This window comes from Taurulus bubalis (genome assembly GCF_910589615.1).
Source record: "Taurulus bubalis genome assembly, chromosome: 5".
NCBI classification, from domain to species: domain Eukaryota; kingdom Metazoa; phylum Chordata; class Actinopteri; order Perciformes; family Cottidae; genus Taurulus; species Taurulus bubalis.
Window position 1 is genome coordinate 14,375,841 of NC_136593.1, and position 21,752 is coordinate 14,397,592.

Consider the following 21,752-nt stretch of genomic DNA (forward strand, 5'->3'; position numbering starts at 1 on the left):
AACCAGCAGATATTGAAATGACATTAGTCAGCTAATGATGTAGTCCCTATATAAGTGGACTTTCCTCTGCATGCGAATATTCGCCATTATATGCTTGTGCTTTCAATGCATTGTAAATGTGAGCAGTTTGGGACTTGGCGTTAATTTTATTCTGTTGGAAAATGCATCTCTCTAGGTCAATTGAGGATGAATGATCAGGACAGTGGGGTGGTCTCCTTTGATGAGTATGTACGGCAGAAAGCCCGCACTGTTCCTCAGCATAGGATGAAGGAGTTCCTGGAGTCCCTCGCCAAGGGCCCAGAGGTGCTGCAGGAGTTCAGCCAGCAGGGAGGGGCCGTCACCACCACAGCCATGGTGTACCAGCAGCAGGGTACCAACTGTGTGTACACAGACAGCACAGAAGTGGCCGGCTCTCTCTTAGAGCTGGCGGGTCCGGTAAGAGCTGGTCCCTTTTTTTATTATGATAGATATAAAATGATATTATTGATTTTCTTCACTGTGGTGCAATCTGCTGCACTTCATATATGTACATGCTTTATGATCTGTACAGGTGACCTCGGCAGAGATTTCACCTCATCTGTCTGTGCATCAAGATTCTGAACAGCAGCTTCAAGTGCAGGTTGGTTTATATGCCAATGCCCCTTCTTATATTATGTCATACTGTGTTTTAATTTCACAAGACAAATGGGGTCCTGCAGGGCCCAGAAACACTGTCATGACTCACTGCAGAGAGGAAAACAAATAAGAAGGCAGTGTGATGTTTTGAGTCTTTAAGTTAAGTTGGTGAATTAACTTTGCTCTCTCAGCTATGATACTGACACCCACTGAATAATGAGAGAATGGGAGGGAGGATTTACAATTCAAATTCAAGACCAACATGTCAGATTCTGTTAATTAGTTTTTAATTATTCCCTTTGACAATATAATAATAATAATAATAATAATAATAATAATAGCTAGGATTTATATAGCGCCTTTCATGAAACCCAAGGACGCTTAATATAGCTATTCTACTGTTGATGCGTTTTAAAATGTTCATAGTCATATATTCTATTGTTGCTGCTAGTGGGTAACTCCAAATCTACAATTGTAATGATACATCTATATTACAATTCATATTTTGTAATCATTCAGTAAAACATTTACTTAATTCTTTAATTATCTTCTACTGGTTATTAACCTCTATGCTTCCTACTGGTTGTTCGGAGGCATGTTGCTACACATTTAAGTGAGATCAATCATTCACCTTCTCTCTACTATTGCACTTGTAACTGTTACTCTGTCCTTACATTTTTATATATGACTTAAGCCAATCATGGAAAATTCCACAATAGACTAAAATTACTCTATTGTGGAATTCAACTATAACAAAAAACACACGGTTGTGTAACTTTTTCTGTGGCGAACAAATCATGTATTTGGTTAAAGTCAATCAAACTGATGTGGTGACACTTCAACCTGCTCATTATTGATAGCTTTATTGATAGATTTTGTAGTAGAGCAGTTTCACATTTTATTCTAAAAATGGTCATTCATTTGTAGATAAACTCACATTACCATCTAAATTCACAAAAAAAAAATTCTTCAAAAAAGAGTAGATCACTGTGTATCAGTGAAAAGTAAGGAAAGCTATTTATTGATTTGACTGCTGACTGGCCTGTTTATTTTTCCTACTCTCCCTCTGTGCCAGGTTCAGATTCAGGAACAACAAGGCCAAACAGTTGGCCAGGTGCTTCAGGTGTCCTCTCCCTCTCAGCAGGACCTGCAGGGAATCTCCACAGCCCACTTTATCCAGCAGGGAGAGCTCACAGAGGAGCAGCAGCAGCAGGTACAGGATTTATTTAAACAGTCGCCCATATCAAGTGCATCTATGTGATGCTGACCTGTGACTATGTCAACTATGCCACATCTGTCCACAGATTCAGGCACAGCTGGTTGCAGCTGTAGCTGGAGGACATCAAATCCAGTTGTCAAGTGGACAACAAATACAGTTAGGAACGCAGCATATTCAGCTGCCAGGCGGCCAGCAAATTCAACTTGAGGCCGGCCAACATATTCAACTACAGGGAGGCCAACAGATTCAGCTACATGATGGCCAGCAAATTCAGCTACAGGGTGGCCAACAACTTCAGCTACAGAGTGGCCAACAGATTCAGTTACAGGGTGGCCAACAGATTCAGTTACAGGGTGGCCAACAGATTCAGCTACAGAGTGGCCAGCAAATTCAGCTACCGGGTGGCCAGCAAATTCAGCTACAAGGAGGCCAGCAAATTCAGCTTCCAGGTGGCCAGCAAATTCAGCTACAAGGTGGCCAGCAAATTCAGCTTCCAGGTGGCCAACACATTCAGCTACAGGGTGGCCAGCAAATTCAACTGCCAGGTGGCCAACAAATTCAGCTACAGGGTGGCCAGCAAATTCAACTTCCAGGTGGCCAACATATTCAGCTTCCAGGAGGCCAACATATTCAACTACAAGATGGTCAACAGATCCAGATTCAGACCATAGAGGCCATGTCTCATTCACAGCAACAGGACTCTTCCAGGGAGGCAGAGAGGAAATCTGGCACGGTCTCAACTGTTCTCCAACCTGCTAAGAAGCGTAAGGTGGATGTCCCTCTTGCTGTGTCGTACGCTGTTCCACAGGGGCAACAGGTGGCCACAGTTCTAGCCATCCCTCAAGGGCAGCAGCAAAGCTATGTGTCCCTACGACCAGATTTGCTCACTGTTGACAGTGCACAACTGTACAGCACAACAGGAACCATCACAGGTCCCACAGGTGAGACTTGGACCATCCCGGTGTACTCCACTCCACAGCAGCAGGGGGTAACTCACATTGCCATACCACAGGACACATACAACACAATGCAAGTTACCACCACCAACGGTAAGGACAAAATGTCCCCTAATTCCTCATCAAGGTGCACAGATGTGCAGTCGGTCTCCACTGGGACACAGGAAGAAATCGTACAGACCCTGTTCCCAGCTCAGTTCATGAACGGGAACATTCATATCCCTGTGGCAGTGCAGACTGTGGGAGGGACTTACAACACTACACAGTCGGTACACATATGGGACCCAAATCAACAGCAGAGCCAAGTAGAAGACGGACAAGAGCAGCAGCTCCATCTGCAGGTTTGAATTTATCTTTTCACTAACTGATAGTTCCTATGCTGTGTACGCTGTTTTTCCATAGCTTAATGCATAAAATAGATAAGAAATTTAAAAACATGTTTTATGCTGTGATGAGAATGAAAAACATGGAAGACATGTATCGTTAAAGTCAGGTAATAGTTCAATACCTGAAATCTACAAATTCAAAACCGAAGTGAACCGAAACTGAAGTCTGTTTTTTAACTCCCATGTGATTTTTACATTGTTATTACAAAGATGCATTTCATCCTTGCTGCCCTTTTTCCCCCACAATGCATTAACTGACGCTTTTATTTTGGTCTCCTGCAGGGCCACATGGAGGCAGAGGGTCAGGCTGAACCACCTACAGAGATTATGGTTCCTATCTGCCTAAAGCCTGAGGAAGGCCTGGAGGTCTGGCGCCTTTGGGTCAAGCGAAAAAACACGGAGCTAAACAAGCAGGAAAGGACCAAGCTTGCACCCATCGGACGTAAGTTTGAGCACACATACGTATTTGACATTTGTCAAACAACACTAGTATGTATTATTAAATATAGATAAACTTTCTGTTTTGTTTTCATTCTTAATGTATTCACTATTCATATTGTTTTGAATAACTTGTATTCTGCTTAAAACTGAGAACTAAGCATGTTTTCTTTAATAGCACTAACAAAACTTTCCCTCTGCTCGTCTCTCTGTGGTAGGTCGTCAGCCACTGCGTTTTCAAGAAGACTTGGTGTCCAGCGCAGTAGCGGAGCTAAACTTGGGTCTCTCCCTGATGACGCAGGAGGCACGAGGATCAGACGAAGAACAGTTCACATCCGATGTTCTATACTATGTTTTTTTGTGTATACAAAAGGTTAGTATCCCAATGCTCAATGATGTATGATTCCAAAAGGCTTTCTCCTTTTAAGATTTAACAAGCTTTTTTTGTTCTTCTCAGTATCTCTTTGAAAATGGACGTGTGGATGATATTTTCTCTGATCCGTATTACACACGTTTTTGTGGGTGTTTACACAAAATCCTGGATGGTTGGAAACCCAGTGTCCATCCTTTAGGTAAGAGAGAATCAACATGTATATTTGATTTAATTGTTTTATATAAATAATTGCTCATTGTTTGTTTTCATCTTAGGTTATGTCATCCCAAGTCACGTGACTGAGGAGATGCTGTGGGAGTGCAAACAGCTTGGTGCACATTCACCAGCCACATTGCTCACAACTCTAATGTATTTCAACACTAAGTGAGTAACCTCGTCTCGGCAGCGACTGACCCGAATCTGTTCTCTTTAATCACAGACGTATATTGAGATGTAATTACTGTGTGTGGTTTGTCACAGGCATTTCCACTTGACGACACCTGAACAGCACATGAAAGTAGCTTTCTCGAAGGTCCTAAGGCACACAAAGAAGAACCCTGCTAATGCCAAGGACAAGGCAACCAGCATCCGCCTTCTCAAAGGACAAGGTCCAAACAGCGCAGGACAGAAAGGTGCTCAAAACAGTAAGCCACTTGTGCAAATCTTGCCATGAGTCGCAACCTTTGACAACATAAGTTCCTGTTGCTGACCTATTATGTCTGTTTCAGGAACTGATGACATGTATGAAGAGCAGGCCGAGGATCCTGAGAATCCCCTTCGCTGCCCCATTAAACTTTATGACTTTTATCTCTTCAAATGGTGAGTGACTCAACCACATACATCCTTGTGTGATCATTCTTCAGTGTAAATATATTGTGGGAAGAAAAAAAACTGATCTCTCTTTTCTTTCTTGAATCTTTTCCAGTCCTCAAAGCGTGAAGGGGCGTAATGACGCATACTACATGACTCCAGAGCCGGTCGTTGCACCGAACAGCCCAATGTGGTACTCATCTCAGCCCCTCACGACTCAGCAAGTGGAGCACGTGCTGGCCCGCATCATTGTGGTCCGAGAGATCCAGGAGATCATCGGCATTGGTCCGGACGTCATGAGCTAAATTGAGAGGACTGACTGGACTCGTGGGAACTTGGTCTCCTGTCACTGATTGTTGACTATGCAGTATCCATCCTGACTCTATAAACCCCAATGACCATCATCTCAAATCAAAGGGATCAATCATTATTTCTCTCTGAGGAGTGCATCACAACAGCAAATATTTTCTTTTCAATTTTCAGCTGATTGGTTGGACTGTTTTTTCTCTTGACTACCTTTGTAAGCCATTGCCTCTGTAACCTTTAAACTGGCAAGTAAGGGAGACCTTAGTCTCACCCCTGCTGGACTAGGATTGACCTCTAAGCTCGGCAGAGGTGGTACATTTTCCTGTAAAAGTATCAAAACAATATTGAGGAAATTTAACCATCACTACTTAACCTCGCAGACCATTTACCAAATAGTCTCTTCAAAGTCCAACTAAATGACATCTTAATGGACAGTTACAGGGACCACTTCACACAATTTTTTTTTTATATACCGACTACATTTTGGACCATGTATCAATACGTTCAAAGCTGAAGAACTTGTGCCTGTTTTAAAAAAAATGACGTCATAATTTATGCTTGTGGATCCTTGAGTGAGTTGATCCTCAGATATCCACAAGGTCAAAGTGCTATATTATAGTCATTCAGGAGATTGGAAACATTTTTTCTCAGGTCAAAGCTAGTGATTTGAACACCCTTAAAGGATTTTTGCCAATTTATTCCTGTATGTATGTATAGTAGGTTATTAAACGGAACATACAGATGGAAACGCCTTTGTTTAGCTAAGTGTTAATCCTTGTATCAAAAGTCAGGACAATTGAAGAATGAGGAGTATTTAGGGCTGAGCTGTCTGTGGAAATGTAACTCTGAACTTTGAAATAAGGATTAGTTGGGGGGCCTTTTCAAGAATGACTTGTCACACAAACTGTATCCGAACCCTGTTGGTGCCTCCCGTGAGATGACATGTACATTTTAATTTGGATTACTACATTGACAAACATAGTTGTGTTACAGTTCTGCTTCATTTGTTTATTACTAAAAATGAGTTGTATAGCATTGTTCAGTAATTTTCCGTCTGATCATTTTATATGGCTTCATAAGCGAGGGGTGCAGGGGTGATGTATTTCTGTGGGTGAATCCGGATGTTAGCATCACACTAAAAAGCCAAGGGGGGTTTTCCATTAGCTTTTGGATTATTGCAGAAAATAAGCTCTGGCAAACAGGATAGTTGTTAGGTTATGTTCCCTAAGATAATCTTTGAAAAATGAACAAAACTTGAGTATAATTCATATTAGTGACAGGGCTGTCAACTCAAACACATTGATAGTGACTCACACAATTCAATCAGTGTTGCAACATGAAATTGCAAAAGGTAAAACCTCAAAGAAATGCAATCCCAAGATAAACGTTTCACATCATACAAACAATTTCTAATGGGGAGAAAGACTAAAGGCTTTTTTATACCTGAAATCTATAACTCAATTGATATGCACGCACATTTTGTTCATAATAAACCACTGACATCTGAAACTTGTGTTGACATAATGACAGCAGGATAAACAATATGGTTCATATGATCGAGGGTATTTGAAACTAACAAGCTCAGCTGTTGCTAAAAACTGAAAAAGACTAGAATCACCGCCTTGTCGGTCCAAAACGTCAACACTTCATAATTTTATCAAACTAGATTCTGATTATTTTATGAGGCTGGTTGAGCAAAATGTAACCAGTAGATATGTCACGTGCATCTATGGCCTGACTTCTCTCCAGTTGAGAGACTGCAGAAGGACACCTACTGCTTCAGATGGCTGTAGAGTCACTGTGGAAACCAAAGGCCTTCAGTAAAGTACTACCAACTGTCATGACAGACTGAGCTTTATTCTGCCTGGCTGGCATTGATAGCATATACACATGTTGTAGAATAAAGGTATTATTGATGTTACTACACATTATCAAACTAGTTCAGGTTTGCAAATTCAAATGTTTGTTCATGCAGCAGGTGTCATCTCATGAAATCTGCTCATCAAATATAAATGATGGAAAAGCATCACAAACCAACAAAAACAATTCAGCGAGTTAGCATACAGATGCTTTTGACTGACAAAAAGGGAACTTTGCTGATTAATATCCAGACGGCCATTTAGCAGGATGCGACATTTATGGAAGTTTTCCCAGCGTGCTGGTTTCAACTTGTTAACTGAAGTCAGGGTGATTAAGCATCATTGAGATTCTGATGTCTCGAGGTTGGATCAACCATACATGTTCATCATTGACCATGAGTATTGACTTGGGATTTTCATCTATGAATTATTTATTTTTTTAAATTGTCTGCTTAACTTTTTTAACATTCCTGGAAGTTGAGGATTGATGACCCCAACCCTTGTGGTGGGTAATATTAGAGAACTGATCAATTACACCAACTTCAGAGACACATATCTTCATATATTGAACTACTTTGTCCAGCTTCGCTACATTAATTTAAGGACAGCAGCAGATAGTGCCCTAACATTATCTGTCCCTCGTCATGAAGATATAGACTTCACGTTTTCTGTAAAAAAACAACCGTGGAGATGTTTTTCTTAGTCTGTCAAAAACAACCTATGGGTACCTATCTTCCATTTATTATGTAGATAAAATCTTTTTACGTGATTTCTCATCTCATATTTCGTATTTCACCTGTCATATCATTATCTAAGTCATGTGATTGCATTGGTTGTTTATATTAAAACAGGTGTAGCCACACCTGTTTTGTTTGTTAAATAAAGCGCTACAGTGGTTGAAACACGTTGACTCTTTTCAGGATTTAGGAACTATAAAGGTGGCTTTTTAATATTTCCTTCCTCGTTTTTATATTTTAGAGATCCAGTCGCTGAATGTTCTGAAGACTGTCTTGCCTTCTCTTGTCTGAGCCGGAAGAGGAACATACAAAAGCTTTCTGTTCACAATATTGTGGAGTCTGAAGCATCAGGGACCAGACTGGACACTGGATGGTGTTTTGTCTGTACAGCAAGAATATTATGGTCATATTTCAGACAATGTGACATCAAACACTTTTTTTTAAATTTAAAACACTAGCACAAAGCGCCTTTATATATATTTTGTATGTGAAGCACTACATGTTTAAGCGTGCATTTGATGATCTTTAATAACAACAATATGTGAATACCATAGACTGTATAATATATGGATGTTACCATGATGCCACCCATAGGTTTCTGAAGATCTGCTGAGATGCAGAGTGAGTGGCTCCGCCCCTAGCCATCTTGGCAGTGACGACATCTTCCTACAGCCTGCACCTGGCTAATCCAAAAATGAGCAAAGAGATGGATCGTCGTTGGAGCTGAGGCAGCGGAAGAGACAGCTAGCGGCCAGCGACATTAGACGACACCTACATCTTTCACTCAATAAGGCCCCTGATGAGGTTGAGTCCAACGTGATTACCTACTGTACCCAACAACCTCCATCCTTTAGCCAACTGTTGGCAACAATCTTTTTAAAGACACGCAAAGAGCTCAGAAACATTTAAATCTTTAAAACACGTGTCAGGCATCTAAACAAAAAAACCTTAAACAAAAAAAAGGACTTTGAGACAAACAAACCGGAAGGGCAACAATGCGAACACATTTCTGTGTTTTAGGACTGTAGCGCTCTCTCTATAAGCCAGCTTGGCATCCTTTGATTTCCCATTTAACTTAAATGGAACACATGATACACTTTTCCCCCACGTTGCAGTCTGACATCATTCACAGCTGATGTCCAATCCATTTAGATATCACTTGGATTGCTGAAGTGGTTATTTATAGTTCTTTTCGTCAGGAAAAGTTAAATGCAGTCGATTCAATGTTTGTATGAAGTACTTTGGGAGGGGACAGGACACACGTATGTCGGCTAGATTGGTTCCTGACAGCTTTATCTGTCGAGCAAGCACATGAAGAGGAAGGTGCCGGATCTTGCTCTGTTCCAGTCCAAGCTTTTCCAGCACACGTTCAGGTAATTTCTGTGCACCAAAATGAACATATTAGTGATTTCTCATGTAAGACACTGATACTTTGTGACAAAAAACTGAGTTCTTGCAGAAATGTAGGTTCTCCTATCCTGTTTTTATGTGTTGAATAATATACACAAGTGCAAGAAACAAAAAATGATGTTCCATACTTGACATGCTGGTGAATTAAATGACCCAGCAGATTTAAAAAGCCAATGTTTTGGAAGCCAACCGGGTAGGTTTGAGAACCAGTAAGACCATAACAGTTGCTGGTTTTCCAAAGGCCTCAACCTGTGTGGTTTCAAAGTGGTACAATGAGAGGCCTAATCAAAATGTGTGCTATGTGGGAGGGAGATGAAAATGCAAGATGCAGGTTGGCTCATCCCCAGCTCGTTGTGAGACAGTTAACAGATATGCCTCAGTTTGTTCTCCTTGGATCAACGCTGAGATCAAAGAGCAGCTGATAGTACAACACTCTTGTTTAAGGGTATGCCGCTAACATTCATTATTTGTAAACCTGTTCCATGTGGTACATTGTAAACATATTTTACCTGGGGTGCCAGTTTGTTCAAGTGAGAATATTTGTGGTCACCAAGGATGGGGCATGTCAGAGCAAGTGCCATGTGAACTCTCATTTGGTGCTTCACTCCTGTGGACATAAGAAAGCAGACATGTAGAGCAAAAATAATAATCATTTGAACCAAAATAAATTGGTATTTAATTCCTGTGACAAAAAAACCCCACCAGTCTTACCAGTAAAAGGCTGGAGCTCCACGAGGCTGCAACCACTGCTGCTGTCCAATACTCTGTACTTGGTCACTGCAGGATGTGCTTGCCGATGGGCGCGGACTTTGGTCATACCGTCACCAGCATCATTCATTCTGAAAAGAGGACTGAGAGCCATCTGAAAAAAGAAATGATAAGAATAAGTTCAAATGAAGAGTTCTATAATAACTTCAAGATTGATAATTATTAAATGGTAAATGAATATATTACTTGAAACCACTGATTTACAGTGGCTATTTAGGCCCATAAACAGAACATCTTGACAAAAAATAGTGTTCAATTTACTGTGCAACATAGCAATTAATTATAATATTTGGAATAATTTTTTTCTGTCAAATAACAAATTATTACAGCATAAAACCACAGAAGAAGAAACACCTTGTAGTGTGGCCGAGGGCCCGTGACCTCTCTCTCCATGATAGGAATGTCAATCACTCCTTCTGAGGGAACAGGTACACCGACTGTGATGACCCTGAGCAGGAGCAGTAAATACATGAAAGACTCACAAACATTGTAAAAATGTAACTTCTTTTCACTTAACCCCACATTACAACTGCATCTCACCAGTACTTTCTTTCCACTTGGTTATTTCTGTTAAGGTTGAGTATCTGCTCCACTACTTTTTCACTCCTGGCCAGCAGGAAAGCTCCAGTTGTTTCCTTTTCCAGCTTCAGACAAGGGAACAGCGGAGAATCAGACTTGATCTTCATCCCAGCCATCATTTTGGAGAGAACAGGAAGCACAGAGTTGATGGATGTGGCCCCGCTGTCATCTGAGAACAACAACCACAAATGTGTTATCCAGATTCTCCAACTTCAGCAGTATTTGACATTTCTACCAATAGTGTGCACGTACAATCTATTCCAATACTGATACTGTAATACTAGACTGTATGCTCTCCTCATTGGTACAAAACCATGTCAATATGTCAGCAGACCAATATTATTTGCAAATATGTGCAGTATGGGCACAACAGTATTGCATAGTTGTCAGATATGCAAGGTAATTCAGGTCAGCAATTTAAGATGTCATTTATTAATCTACAGAATATGTTTTTGGTCTATATAAGAAAACAGAGAAACAATTCCCATCAGAATTACCCAAATCCAAAGATGACTTCTTCAAATTGCTGTTTCTTTTCCAACCAAGAGTCCAAAACACAGAGATATTCAAGATAACCCAAAACAGACAGACACGTTGCTTAAAGAATGACAAACAATTAATTAAAAAGTATTCTGTCAACTGATTCATCAACTAATCGTTTCCGCTCCTAATAAATCCTTATGCATGTTGTATTTACAAGACGTGTAACAAACTCTCTTTTACTGTACCGTTACACACTCAGTGTTCATCCGTGTAAATCAACGACGCTCACCTCTGACAGGAACACCGTACGGTTTGTTGATCACGACCACATCTTTGTCCTGGTACAGCACGCCTCTGTGGAGGTGTTTGGCCAGCACGTTGGGGTGAACGTGCTGCAGCGGCAGACTGAAACGCTTCAGCTCCATCACCCTCTTCTGCTGCCCCGACAGCGGAGGCTCCTCCGCATGTGGCTGCGACTTCTCCTGCTGCAGTTTCTGCGCCAGGTCGATCGCCCTCAGCCGGGGCTTCTCTCCCGTGTCTACGGAGCCTGGAGCCGGTTTCGCGGCGGCGGCATGGCACCGGCTGCGGGAGTTTGTCGGCAGTTTAACCCGAGAGAAGGCGACGCTCAGGCCGGATTTAAAGTCACCACAAGCTATTCTTCTACAGCTGTTCATTGTGGAGTAGAGTTAGACAGTTCACATGAGCTTAGAGATACAAACAAACTCCAGAGGACACATGCTCTCCGTTTCCTGCTTCTGACTTCCGGGCTGCACCTTTTTAAAGTAAAAGGCAAGAAAGACGTACACATTTTTAAAAAGCAAGAAAATACAAAAATACAATATTTTAATAGTTGTAAAGTGAGTTTGGTAAAAATAATTATAATAATAATAATAATAATTCAGTCAAATAAGTGCACTTTGGGGTTTTAGGGTTGTTTGTTGTTATACACCAATATTTAAAAAATCACAAAGACTACTTTGAATTTTTGCTCACAATGTAGTCTAGCTGCTCCAAACAAAATTAAAAAAAAACCCAGTGATGGTAGAAAAACATATTACTGACCTTCAAAACCAGTTGTAAACACGGGGTTGTAAACCGTAACGTACCCCTGCATGCAGCAACCGCTTCCTGTCATGGGGTGTCGTATTTCCTGTTTCTTACAATAGGTGTGCTTGTTTTCCTCCCCACCACTCGCCGATTCGTTGAAACCCCTGAACGTGACGGTGACTGAGAACCCCGCCCCTCCCCCCGGCAGACAATGGAAGGAAAACCGAATGTATCGTCATCACGCCGAGATGATCCATATTGCATGTTGTAACCTGGTTGTAACGTTTCGTAGTATTTAGTTTTTTTTATGAAAATGTAAGATTGTATTTGCCGTCAAGGCTCTTCAATGGTATCGCTCGTGGATTGCTCGCGAGAAACGACTCGTGCGCTTCATTGAATGAGAGGGAGCTGATGGAGAGGTCTGCTTTCAGGTTTCACACGGTAGTTGCTGCTACTTTGTAGCGAAAGCTGCAGACATGAAGATCACAGACGGCGTGTTGAGAAGTTTCAGGGTTGCACGAACATATCGAGAAAATGCACAGAAAGTGAACTGTGTGGACTTCAGCCCAAATGGTGAAAATGCAATAGCAAGTAGCGACGACGACTGCATTGTGTTATACGACATCCGAGAAGGAAAGTAAGTGGAACAATATATCATTACATTAAAAACAGCAACTGTGTCGTGCATTTACGCCCCAAATAAATGAAAAGAACGATCAATTCCCATATATACATTGTTTAAATCTCCTAAGATGAATTGGTCCACATGAATGTGTCCGGACCATATTCACTGCGGTTCATCAGGTGATCAAATGATTAACAGTAGGAGCTATTTATTGGATATTAATTAAGTCATTTTAATCACAAGTTGTATTGTTTAATTATTGTAGTTGTTTGCTTGTTTAGGTTAGATTGTTTGATGTATTATGATAGTTTTTCTTTTGATGGTTTGGTTTATTAATTGGGTAATGCACTACAAACAAGTTTACATATTCTGCCCTTCCTCAGACCTGAAAGGACCCTGTTCAGCAAGAAGTATGGAGTAGACCTCATCCACTACACACATGGAGACGCACACACAGTCGTCTACAGCTCCAACAAACTAGATGGTAATAACGCATATCTTGTCAGCTGTTGGCACAAAGCACCAAACACACGTTACAAACTAAAATTTGATACAAATGTATGTGCTCTGATATTTTTTTGGAAAATAAAATATTGATTTTGTGGCTTGTAGATACCATCCGATATTTGTCGCTCACTGACAACAAGTACATCAGGTATTTCCCAGGTCACACTGCAAGGTGAGTACAAAAGGAAGGAAAGAAATGTGGCATAGTGTGAATGAATGTGAACAAAGTGGGCTATTTCTACTCACAAAGCAATTATGAATACAAAGGATGCACATTACGTGGAAAAGTACCATCAAAGTATATGCACATTGGGGCTGCAACCACAACTATTTCCATAATTGACAAATCTGCAGTAAATTTAGTTGATTGATTAAAAATGTATTTGGTCAGAAAACAGCTAAAAATGCTCATCACAATTCTTCAAATGCCATGTTTTGTTCAAGTAACAGTCCAAAACTCAAGACATTTTGTTCAAATTCATTTTCATCAAATTTGAGAAGCTTTTTACCCCAAAATGTACTTAATTAATTATCAATTGATTATCAAAATATTGTCGATCATTGTCGATTCATTTTCTGTCAATCGTTAATTTATCTAATCTTTGCAGCTCTAATGCACATCCTGTATTTTTAAGCTCTCACTCTTTGCTGGATGTCATCTCAAACCAGAAGAAGCTATAATGTGCATTTACATATGATTTCAAGATGCACATGTTGTACTCCCTACATCTGTCATGCTGTTCTTCTAATAGGCTCATAGCAAATATGGAAAAAATACATTCAATCAAAGATGTACAAATACACAAAGAAAGATGTATTCTTAAAATAAACATAGAATATTAGCATGTTTACCTATTTATTTTCTCCACAGCAACCTGTTACTCAGTTCCCCACAGTCATCATTATGTTTCACTGGTCTTATCTGTTCTTTTTTTTAAGCTTCTCTAGAATGATGGTTTATGGTTTAATAGTTAAAGTTTGTTTCTTTTGTGATTTTAGAGTGATTGCTCTCTCAATGTCACCAGTAGATGATACGTTTATCTCGGGCTCGTTGGACGAAACAATCCGGATATGGGATCTGCGCGCTCCAAACTGTCAAGTGAGCAGTCAGACTCAAGTGTATAATTACAGCGACTGCTACGGCTGTTAGTGCAAGACTTCCCAGATTACTACACATTCATTATTATTATTGCACATCCTTGGGTTTCAAGCCCCCTTTTTAATTGGCATTTCTACTGTGACCACTGGGTGTCCCCAGACCTGCTGTAGGAACCACTGCTACACTTGGATCTGCCCTCTCAACAAAAACACAATACTTTAAGACATTAAAGCAAACAAAGACAAAATAGGAGAGACATTAATATGAACAATGTATGACAGAAATTGCAGTCATTAATTGGGAAGGACGAAATATAGTGGTAATACTTTTGCAATATCTTTATCAAAATCTAGACTTCCTGTTGCAACTTCTTACTCTTTTTTTCTTTGTATTTCTTTGTATGTATTTCAGGGTTTGACTAATCCACTGGGGAAACCTGTATGTTCCTTTGACCCTGATGGGCTGATATTTGCTGCAGGGGTAGAATCACAGGCCATTAAACTGTACGACCTCCGTGCTTTTGACAAGGTAAAATGCAGATTACTATGTGTACTGTGCTTCATTGTTTTATTTCTCTTTTACTGTATTATTAATAAATGTGATCCCTCTTTGAAAAGGGTCCCTTTGCCTCCTTTGATATGAGGTTTAATCGTGTCTGCGACTGGACTGGACTCAAATTCAGTAATGACGGGAAACAGATTCTCATCTCCACCAATGGAGGGATGATTTGTGTCCTGAATGCTTTCAATGGATCTGTGCTGCACACTTTTTCTGTAAGAGACGTAGAGTAATTTAATCACATTGCCACAAACCTACTGAATACCACCTGTCTGCATATTATTATTATATTGTATGAATACTTAAAGGTGTTGTCTATCTTTGCTTATGTTAAGGGCTACAACAACAGTAAAGGGATCTCCCTGGAAGCCTGCTTCACTCCAGACTCTCAGTTTGTCATGATTGGTAAACCTAAATAATTCATATTATTATTTTTGATCTCTTCCTGTAAGATCTCTATTGCGACTGTGTTATCATGTGTCTTGCTGTGCAGGTTCAGAGGACGGGAGAGTCCATGTTTGGAGCACTGAGAGTGGGATGAAGGTTGCTGTGCTGGATGGGAAACATCCCGGACCCATCAACACTCTGCAGTTCAACCCCAGATACATGACGTTTGCCAGCGCCTGCACTAACATGGTGAGATCAAACGTATCGCGTCCGTCTGTACAACGGCTGCTGTTGGACGAACTGCTATGAACAGAATGCTCATTCTCATTGTCTTCTTCGTTTCTCTTTACAGACATTTTGGCTGCCGTGTACTGACGACGCATAGAGGGACGTTTCCAAAAAGAGTCTTCGTTGTTAAACACATCGTAACTATGCAGTGATGTAGCATTATGTGTTGGACTGCCTTTCTTGGCTCGAACCACAAGAACATTTTTACTTTAATCATTTTTACCTGCAGTACCTCAGTTGCCATTCAGTACTTTATATTCTTTTTACATTTTACCTTTTGATATTTCAAATATTTCATTTTTAAAGACTGTGTCTTTCACTGTATTTCATGGTATTTAACTAAATAATGATCAGTGTTTAAGTGTTTGAATAATTCTAATAAAGTGTTTTAGATCAAATAAGAGCTACTGTTTTTTCCTCTTTTGACATCCTTAGTTTTATCATACTTCAGATGAATCTCAATGTTCGAGTACATTGAGATTAGAGACTGGAGACTAGAGATTAGAGACTAGAGATTATTTTCATTATTGATTAATCTGCCATTTTAGGGTATTTGTTTTTTTGACAAATGTATAACATTTTCAGAGAATGGGGAGAATTATGAATCAACTTCCTGAAGCTCAAAGTCACTTCTTCCCATTGCTTGTTTTGACATATGTTAGTTTCGTGTCACATAAGACAAAGAAAAGCAGCAAATCCTCAAATTTAAGAAGCTGTCACCAAAGTTAGGTACATTTTGCTTAAAAAAGCAAACCATGTATTGTAAAAATAGTTGTTAATGAAAGTTCCCTTGATTGACTGATTGGTTAATTGTTTCAACTTTATACAGTACCAATAAATGGGGCACATTTACGAAGAAAATGTGGATTTCTCCTCATTTCTCCAATAAAAAAGACATTAATAATATTCTTCAAGCTTTAAAAATGATGAATAATGCAGAGTCTTTATATGTTGGTGCTTGTAAAAGCAATGACTGACATAATGAGCTCACTTCACAGATGCAAACAATAGTTCTTCAGTCAGGAAACCAACCTGTGAACACACATGCAGGCGTGAGAGAAACGCTGGCAGTTTTAATCAGTTTAATTAATGGGTGTTTTTGTTTTCGTACACATAAAGTGTGTCTTCCTGAAGTAGAGGAGAGGGCCGGGGGTTCTGTTGAATAATGAATAGATGCTTGGCTTGTGCACTCACAGCTGAGTGAATAATGGATGATCCCATCACAGGTAACCTCACAGGTACACACTTATCTTTCTCTCACCTCCCTCCATTATATGCATGTGCACAAAAGATGTGTGAAAGGATAGAAATACGGAGCATTTGGCATTCACATTCTTACTATTCCTATCACCTTTTCACCCTGTCTCACGTCTGCCTATCACACCCTGTCCTAACCTGGGAGTGTGTGTTTTGTGTGACCTTGATGAGTTTGTTTGTGTTTTTGTCAGTTGCCAGTAATGGATCCATTAGTACTGACTGATCTGGAGTCAGCTCTTAGTGTTCTCACAAGACATATAGAGCTTTTTACCTTACACATTGGGATATACCGTGTTGATACCCTTTTCTCACCTTGTTAGGAGCTATTAAATGTAACTCCCCCCCCACCCCCCATTCCTGCTCCATTGATCAGTGTTGAAATGTAGCGGTCAGATTGTTGCACGGTGTCACATTTCTGTGCCTGGAATTTGAGATCATGCAGTCTGCTGAGCTGATCAGTCCTTATGTGAATGAGTGTTAAAACGTTGATACACTGACAGCATCTAAAAACACTGTACTGCCCACTAATGCCGTGAGTAGTGGATTCCTACACGGCCTCACACATAGTACAGCACAGGACAGTATGTGACCTGGGAGACACTCCCCCACCGAGACTTTTTAAAGTTGTGGTCATCGATACGCAAAGAGTTTTAGATCAGTGGTTAGGGTGACATATCCACTGACAGGCACGTTATTACTCATCAGCCACAGTTCCGCAGATTGTGTTTCAAGTGTTAGGAATCTCCCAAGTCACCCTTGAGGCGTTTATGTCACTGATGCGCATGGGTCCATCTGTCTGCCATCAGAGGAGAGGCAGCCTACCTGTTGAGCGAGAAGAGAGAGGACACAGAGACCTGGACCCGGTCCTTTTTGCATGAGAGGAGTGTGAAGCGGACGGGCAAAAGATGTCACACCAAACTGGAATTAACGGTAAGTTTGTTTTTTAAAGGATAACTCTGTACGTTTTCATGAAGCATAATTTCTGTGTGTATAATAGTTTAGTGCAAATCCAGTTGAAGTGCTTTTAAATGTATCTTTTCAGCTGTGCCATATATAACACATCCTCCAAATCTCACGGACAATGTTCTCTGATATCCTCTTTAATTAAGATAATTAAGTGGTGTCTTATCTTGATAAACCTGTGGATCCTAATCAATTGTGGACTGTAAAGGCTGCACATCTACAAAAGTGTAAGCTGTACAGTATACAACTGATTTACTGTTAAAATGTCTGTCTTCTATATTGTGATACCAGTCATCATGATATGTAGCACCGAGAGGTATTTGTGGATAGTTTTAAACTACGTATATGTGTGTGTGTTATGGCATTTGGTAATTAGAGCGTTGGGGGACAGGTTGGCAGAAGCAGACCTCTCTCACCTTTCTCACCTGATCTTACATCATTTATGAGACCGCTGTGTTTGGTAACCATGGTGAGAGAGAAACAGGCAGTGCAATAAATAGCTAACTCTGGTTTTCAGTACCAAACTTCCATTCATGGATTTAAACATTGGGGGCTAATTTGGCTGCTTTAACACTCTGACTGGGATTTCTCCGTGTTTTTTTGGTACAAACGTCTCCTTTTCTGAGTCACTGGAGGTGATGGTGTGACTCTCTGGCAGTGGATCAAATGTTGTCCCTGAAGTGGAGTCTCAGGTTCTTACTTACCCAACTGTCTCACCTGCTTTCAATCCCCCATCCTCAGTTTTGACTTGTCCACGTTATATTACTTTAGCAACATCGGAGCTGAAAGAGTTTCTGGCCCGAGCGAGGGGAGGTGCCATCCGAATAATGAAGATTGTCATCAGAAATGGTAAACATGAGATGTTTCAAGTATTTAGAGATATTTGACACAAGCAAGCTTTCAGGTGAGTTATCTAAATCCTGAGATGCTGATACGCGTTCTTTGTCTGCAGAGGAGTTGGTGTTAGATTCATACAGAGAGCCAGCACACAGTTGGGACAAGGATTACGATCAGTTCCTGCTTCCTCTGCTCACGCCTCAGGAACCCTGCTACATCCTCTACCGCCTGGACTCCCAGAATGCACAGGGATACGAGTGGATCTTCATCGCCTGGTCACCTGACCAATCACCAGTATGTCTGGAGTGTCTGATTCACTGAACGTTGATCAAATTTAATCATTCAAAGTCTGTTACTCTAACCCTTAAACTGGACTAAAATATACTTTTCTGAAAAACTGCTATCCAAAAGTTATTTTCAAATGCAGGCAAAAGAAAATTTGTCAATGTGAATTTAGTCTTTAATCGTAACAATTACCACAATTGAAACATATTTAAATTTTAAAAAGTGATGTATTGTTTATAAGATATTACACAACGCTTGCTTTAAACACATTCAACGTATGTGTTTTGAAGTTACATCATTCCTACTTTATATTAAAATTCCTACTAAAGAAAGATCATAAAATAAATAAAAACAAAGCGTGTACAAGAGAAACACCGTTTGAGAATACAGTCATGTTGTAAGAAACCTAAAAACACTCTGCTTTGAATCATAATGTGTATGATATCATTCCCCCCCCCCCCAAAAAAAAACTAGTTAAACATCGTACAATTATATCTACATCTCCCTTTCTGAAAAACGTAGAATCTACAAATATGCAAATGTTACATTCAAAAGAAATTCTTCCCCTTCAGCAGATTGTTGTAAAAAAACAAACATATACTGTAGTGTCAAACTCTGCACACACGTCAATCTGCACAGTGAAGCTCAAACATCCAACGGAAGTAACAACAAGCGAAACACATTTCTGTCAAACTAGCAAACCCTCACTTAACAACACACACAATGACTACAGAAAGCCACGGTTTAAAGCTAATGTGATTGTGCCCCTATATCCTACTGTGTGTCCTGGCACGGGGCAGGTGAGGCAGAAGATGGTGTATGCAGCGACCCGAGCCACACTGAAGAAAGAGTTTGGAGGAGGTCACATTAAAGATGAGATGTTTGGCACGGTGGAGGTGAGTGAAAGCCCTCCAGCATGACGACTGATGGTTGAATCCTCAACCGCTGGTGATTCAGTACCTTCCTGTTTGTGTGGCTGCTTGCAGGATGACCTCTGCTTCCAGGGATACTTGCGACACATGTCCTCCTGCTGCTCCCCAGGTCCGCTCACAGTAGCCGAGCAGGAATTACAACAAATCAGAGTCACAGAGGTAACATTTAAACAAGTCAGCGTATTTTTATACAGGACAGTTTAAAACAACTCAGAATCAAGTCAGACTTTTATTTCAAGACTGTCTTTTGATTATTTTATCAAGACATCAAAATTTCTTTTGATTTTATCAAGACATTTTTTTCTGACACACATATACGGTATATACGACAATAAAAGGGGTGAATGGAGAGGAATCTTCATTTGTTTTCTTGGTGGTTTTTTGGGGAATGTAGTAATTCGGATTAAGTTGAAGAGTGCCAATGGTTTGCATTTTCCATATTTGATCACACTGGTCTGGTCTTGGCCTTGGCTTGGTCTCTCAAACCATCAACGGCTTGGTCTTGTCTTGGTCTCGGTTTAGGTGGTTTTGACTACAACACTGCTACACAATATAAAATAAAATGACACAATGACAAAATATAGAGCATATGCCAATAACCAAAAGCCAGAGAAAATAAATAGATTTTTAGCCTGGATTTGAAACATTTGATGGTGGGAGCTGATCGAACATGTAGATTGAGGCAACTACACCACTTGAGCCTGGCCACAGAAGAAAGCACAGCCACCTTTACGCCTAACTAAACTAAACAAACGGTCGGAATATGATATGAAGCGTATGTACACTATGTGTAGTGTACTCATCCTGTATACTTCTACTTTCTTCCTGCAGGATAAAGTAATGTGGGTATGTACACTTCATTACTAATACAAATTCAACTATGTGTGCATGAAGAAGAGATTTTAAATATGTTATATCCACAGGATGAACGTAGACGAATTGGGACTCCAACAGCTCGAGCGAGGGTTTGTTAAAATCTGTTTAACTCACTGGCGTTTCATTTTCTGTCATGTGTTGGGACATATACACAGGGTCTTCTGTTTGGTTTGGTTTTTTGATCCCACAGGTTACAATGGAGTTTGGCTTAGACAAAAGGGCACAGACTCTTCAAGGTCTTGCATTCCCGTTACAAGAAGAGGCCAAACGAGCTCTGCAGCAACTCAAGCAGCGACGCATCAACTACATACAGATGGTGAGCCCGGACAGAACACTTTTTTTCTTATTTAAATGGCGTGTAACATGAAAACACATTCCCGAGAACAGAAAACAATTGTCAGGATGTTTTTTAAACAAACTGTGTGTCTGCGTGTGTCAGTAAAGTGAGGTGAAATTGTCTATGCTGTGTTGCAGAGGTTGGATGTAGAGAAAGAGACCATTGAGCTGGTTCACACCAAACCTACAGAGACCCATGAGCTTCCCTATAGGATTCCCGCAGATTCACCCAGATACCACTTCTTCATCTACAAACATTCCCACCAGGGCCAGCGACAGGAGGCACTGGGTCAGTACAATCTCACTCTGCAGGTGTGAGCAAAGTGGTGGGCTAATGCAGAGGCACCGTAATATCAGGTCCTCTGCTTATCAAGTATCATATAGAGATACCAAGTTCCATCATTTATCTTTCTTTGTTCAATAGAAAGAAGGGAACCTCATGTAACACAGAAATCCACTTAATTATTAGAAAGTTTCCTCGGTGTGCTCACAACAAAGTCACATAACAGTCAGAACACATGCATAAGAAATAAAAGACAGATGATTCATAACCACTTCCCCATATAACAATATATAGATGAGTGGATGAGAAATGGTTTCAAGAGTAAAATCTAGTGCAAAATAAGAATAGGATATAATACAGTTCTAGTTCTTTGCTTTTGTAAAGTGCTGGTGCAGAATTGAGGAGAGTTTTAGTAACCTGATGCTTCTAAGTACTGTTGAGAAAACGGGATGTATTTTTTCAAGTATTTTTCCTGAGGGTTGAGGTATTATGAAGGAATGTTCTACTCTGTCCACCCCTGGAGAAGTGTGTGT

The 21,752-nt window shown here is 40.4% G+C and overlaps 4 protein-coding genes across 5 annotated transcripts in view; 3 read left to right on the forward strand and 1 right to left on the reverse strand.

The window, feature by feature from the left end:
• Window positions 1-7,970, forward strand: LOC306736971 (transcriptional regulator QRICH1-like). Of its 2 annotated transcripts, none has more exons than XM_079218664.1 (11): window positions 1-435; window positions 551-619; window positions 1,691-1,828; window positions 1,920-3,131; window positions 3,459-3,618; window positions 3,833-3,987; window positions 4,072-4,186; window positions 4,263-4,371; window positions 4,468-4,631; window positions 4,716-4,806; window positions 4,913-7,970. In XM_079218664.1, the coding sequence occupies exons 1-11, from the start codon at window positions 187-189 to the stop codon at window positions 5,100-5,102; spliced, it is 2,652 nt and encodes an 883-aa protein (XP_079074790.1). In that variant the 5' UTR covers window positions 1-186; the 3' UTR covers window positions 5,103-7,970. The 2 variants fall into 2 exon arrangements, with proteins under 2 accessions (XP_079074790.1, XP_079074791.1); XM_079218665.1 differs by having other exon boundaries at window positions 4,468-4,619.
• Window positions 7,971-8,214: 244 nt separating this feature from the next.
• Window positions 8,215-11,613, reverse strand: rpusd4 (RNA pseudouridine synthase D4; the record flags this gene model as incomplete). The annotated part of the gene is made up of 6 exons (XM_079218707.1): window positions 8,215-9,079; window positions 9,619-9,716; window positions 9,821-9,971; window positions 10,232-10,325; window positions 10,418-10,625; window positions 11,229-11,613. 6 exons carry the CDS (start codon window positions 11,611-11,613, stop codon window positions 8,876-8,878), a joined length of 1,140 nt encoding a protein of 379 aa, XP_079074833.1. The 3' UTR covers window positions 8,215-8,875.
• A 702-nt stretch (window positions 11,614-12,315) lies between these two features.
• LOC306736475 (WD repeat-containing protein 82-like) lies at window positions 12,316-15,794 on the forward strand. The gene is made up of 9 exons (XM_079218120.1): window positions 12,316-12,623; window positions 12,995-13,095; window positions 13,224-13,290; window positions 14,118-14,217; window positions 14,629-14,745; window positions 14,835-14,990; window positions 15,111-15,180; window positions 15,269-15,411; window positions 15,515-15,794. Exons 1-9 carry the CDS (start codon window positions 12,463-12,465, stop codon window positions 15,545-15,547), a joined length of 948 nt encoding a protein of 315 aa, XP_079074246.1. The 5' UTR covers window positions 12,316-12,462; the 3' UTR covers window positions 15,548-15,794.
• A 1,818-nt stretch (window positions 15,795-17,612) lies between these two features.
• Window positions 17,613-21,752, forward strand: part of LOC306737290 (twinfilin-2-like) — a gene marked incomplete at both ends in the record, with an annotated part of 4,767 nt that continues 627 nt past the window's right edge. Inside the window, 7 exons of the mRNA XM_079219008.1 lie at window positions 17,613-17,637; window positions 18,442-18,519; window positions 18,623-18,801; window positions 19,593-19,688; window positions 19,779-19,883; window positions 20,791-20,916; window positions 21,075-21,225. Of these exons, the coding sequence (XP_079075134.1) occupies window positions 17,613-17,637; window positions 18,442-18,519; window positions 18,623-18,801; window positions 19,593-19,688; window positions 19,779-19,883; window positions 20,791-20,916; window positions 21,075-21,225 (760 nt within the window). The remainder of the gene's footprint in view (window positions 17,638-18,441; window positions 18,520-18,622; window positions 18,802-19,592; window positions 19,689-19,778; window positions 19,884-20,790; window positions 20,917-21,074; window positions 21,226-21,752) is intronic.

What these genes read in the sequence shown, in the direction of transcription:
- LOC306736971 (XM_079218664.1), top strand. Translation starts at nt 187, where the DNA reads ATGAATGATCAGGACAGTGGGGTGGTCTCCTTTGATGAGTATGTACGG. An exon ending in AGCAGCAGCTCCATCTGCAG is followed by an intron (nt 3,132 to 3,458) that starts GTTTGAATTTAT and finishes GGTCTCCTGCAG; the next exon opens with GGCCACATGGAGGCAGAGGG. An exon ending in CAAGCTTGCACCCATCGGAC is followed by an intron (nt 3,619 to 3,832) that starts GTAAGTTTGAGC and finishes TCTCTGTGGTAG; the next exon opens with GTCGTCAGCCACTGCGTTTT.
- LOC306736475 (XM_079218120.1), top strand. Translation starts at nt 12,463, where the DNA reads ATGAAGATCACAGACGGCGTGTTGAGAAGTTTCAGGGTTGCACGAACA. An exon ending in TGCGCGCTCCAAACTGTCAA is followed by an intron (nt 14,218 to 14,628) that starts GTGAGCAGTCAG and finishes TATGTATTTCAG; the next exon opens with GGTTTGACTAATCCACTGGG. An exon ending in CTCTCAGTTTGTCATGATTG is followed by an intron (nt 15,181 to 15,268) that starts GTAAACCTAAAT and finishes CTTGCTGTGCAG; the next exon opens with GTTCAGAGGACGGGAGAGTC.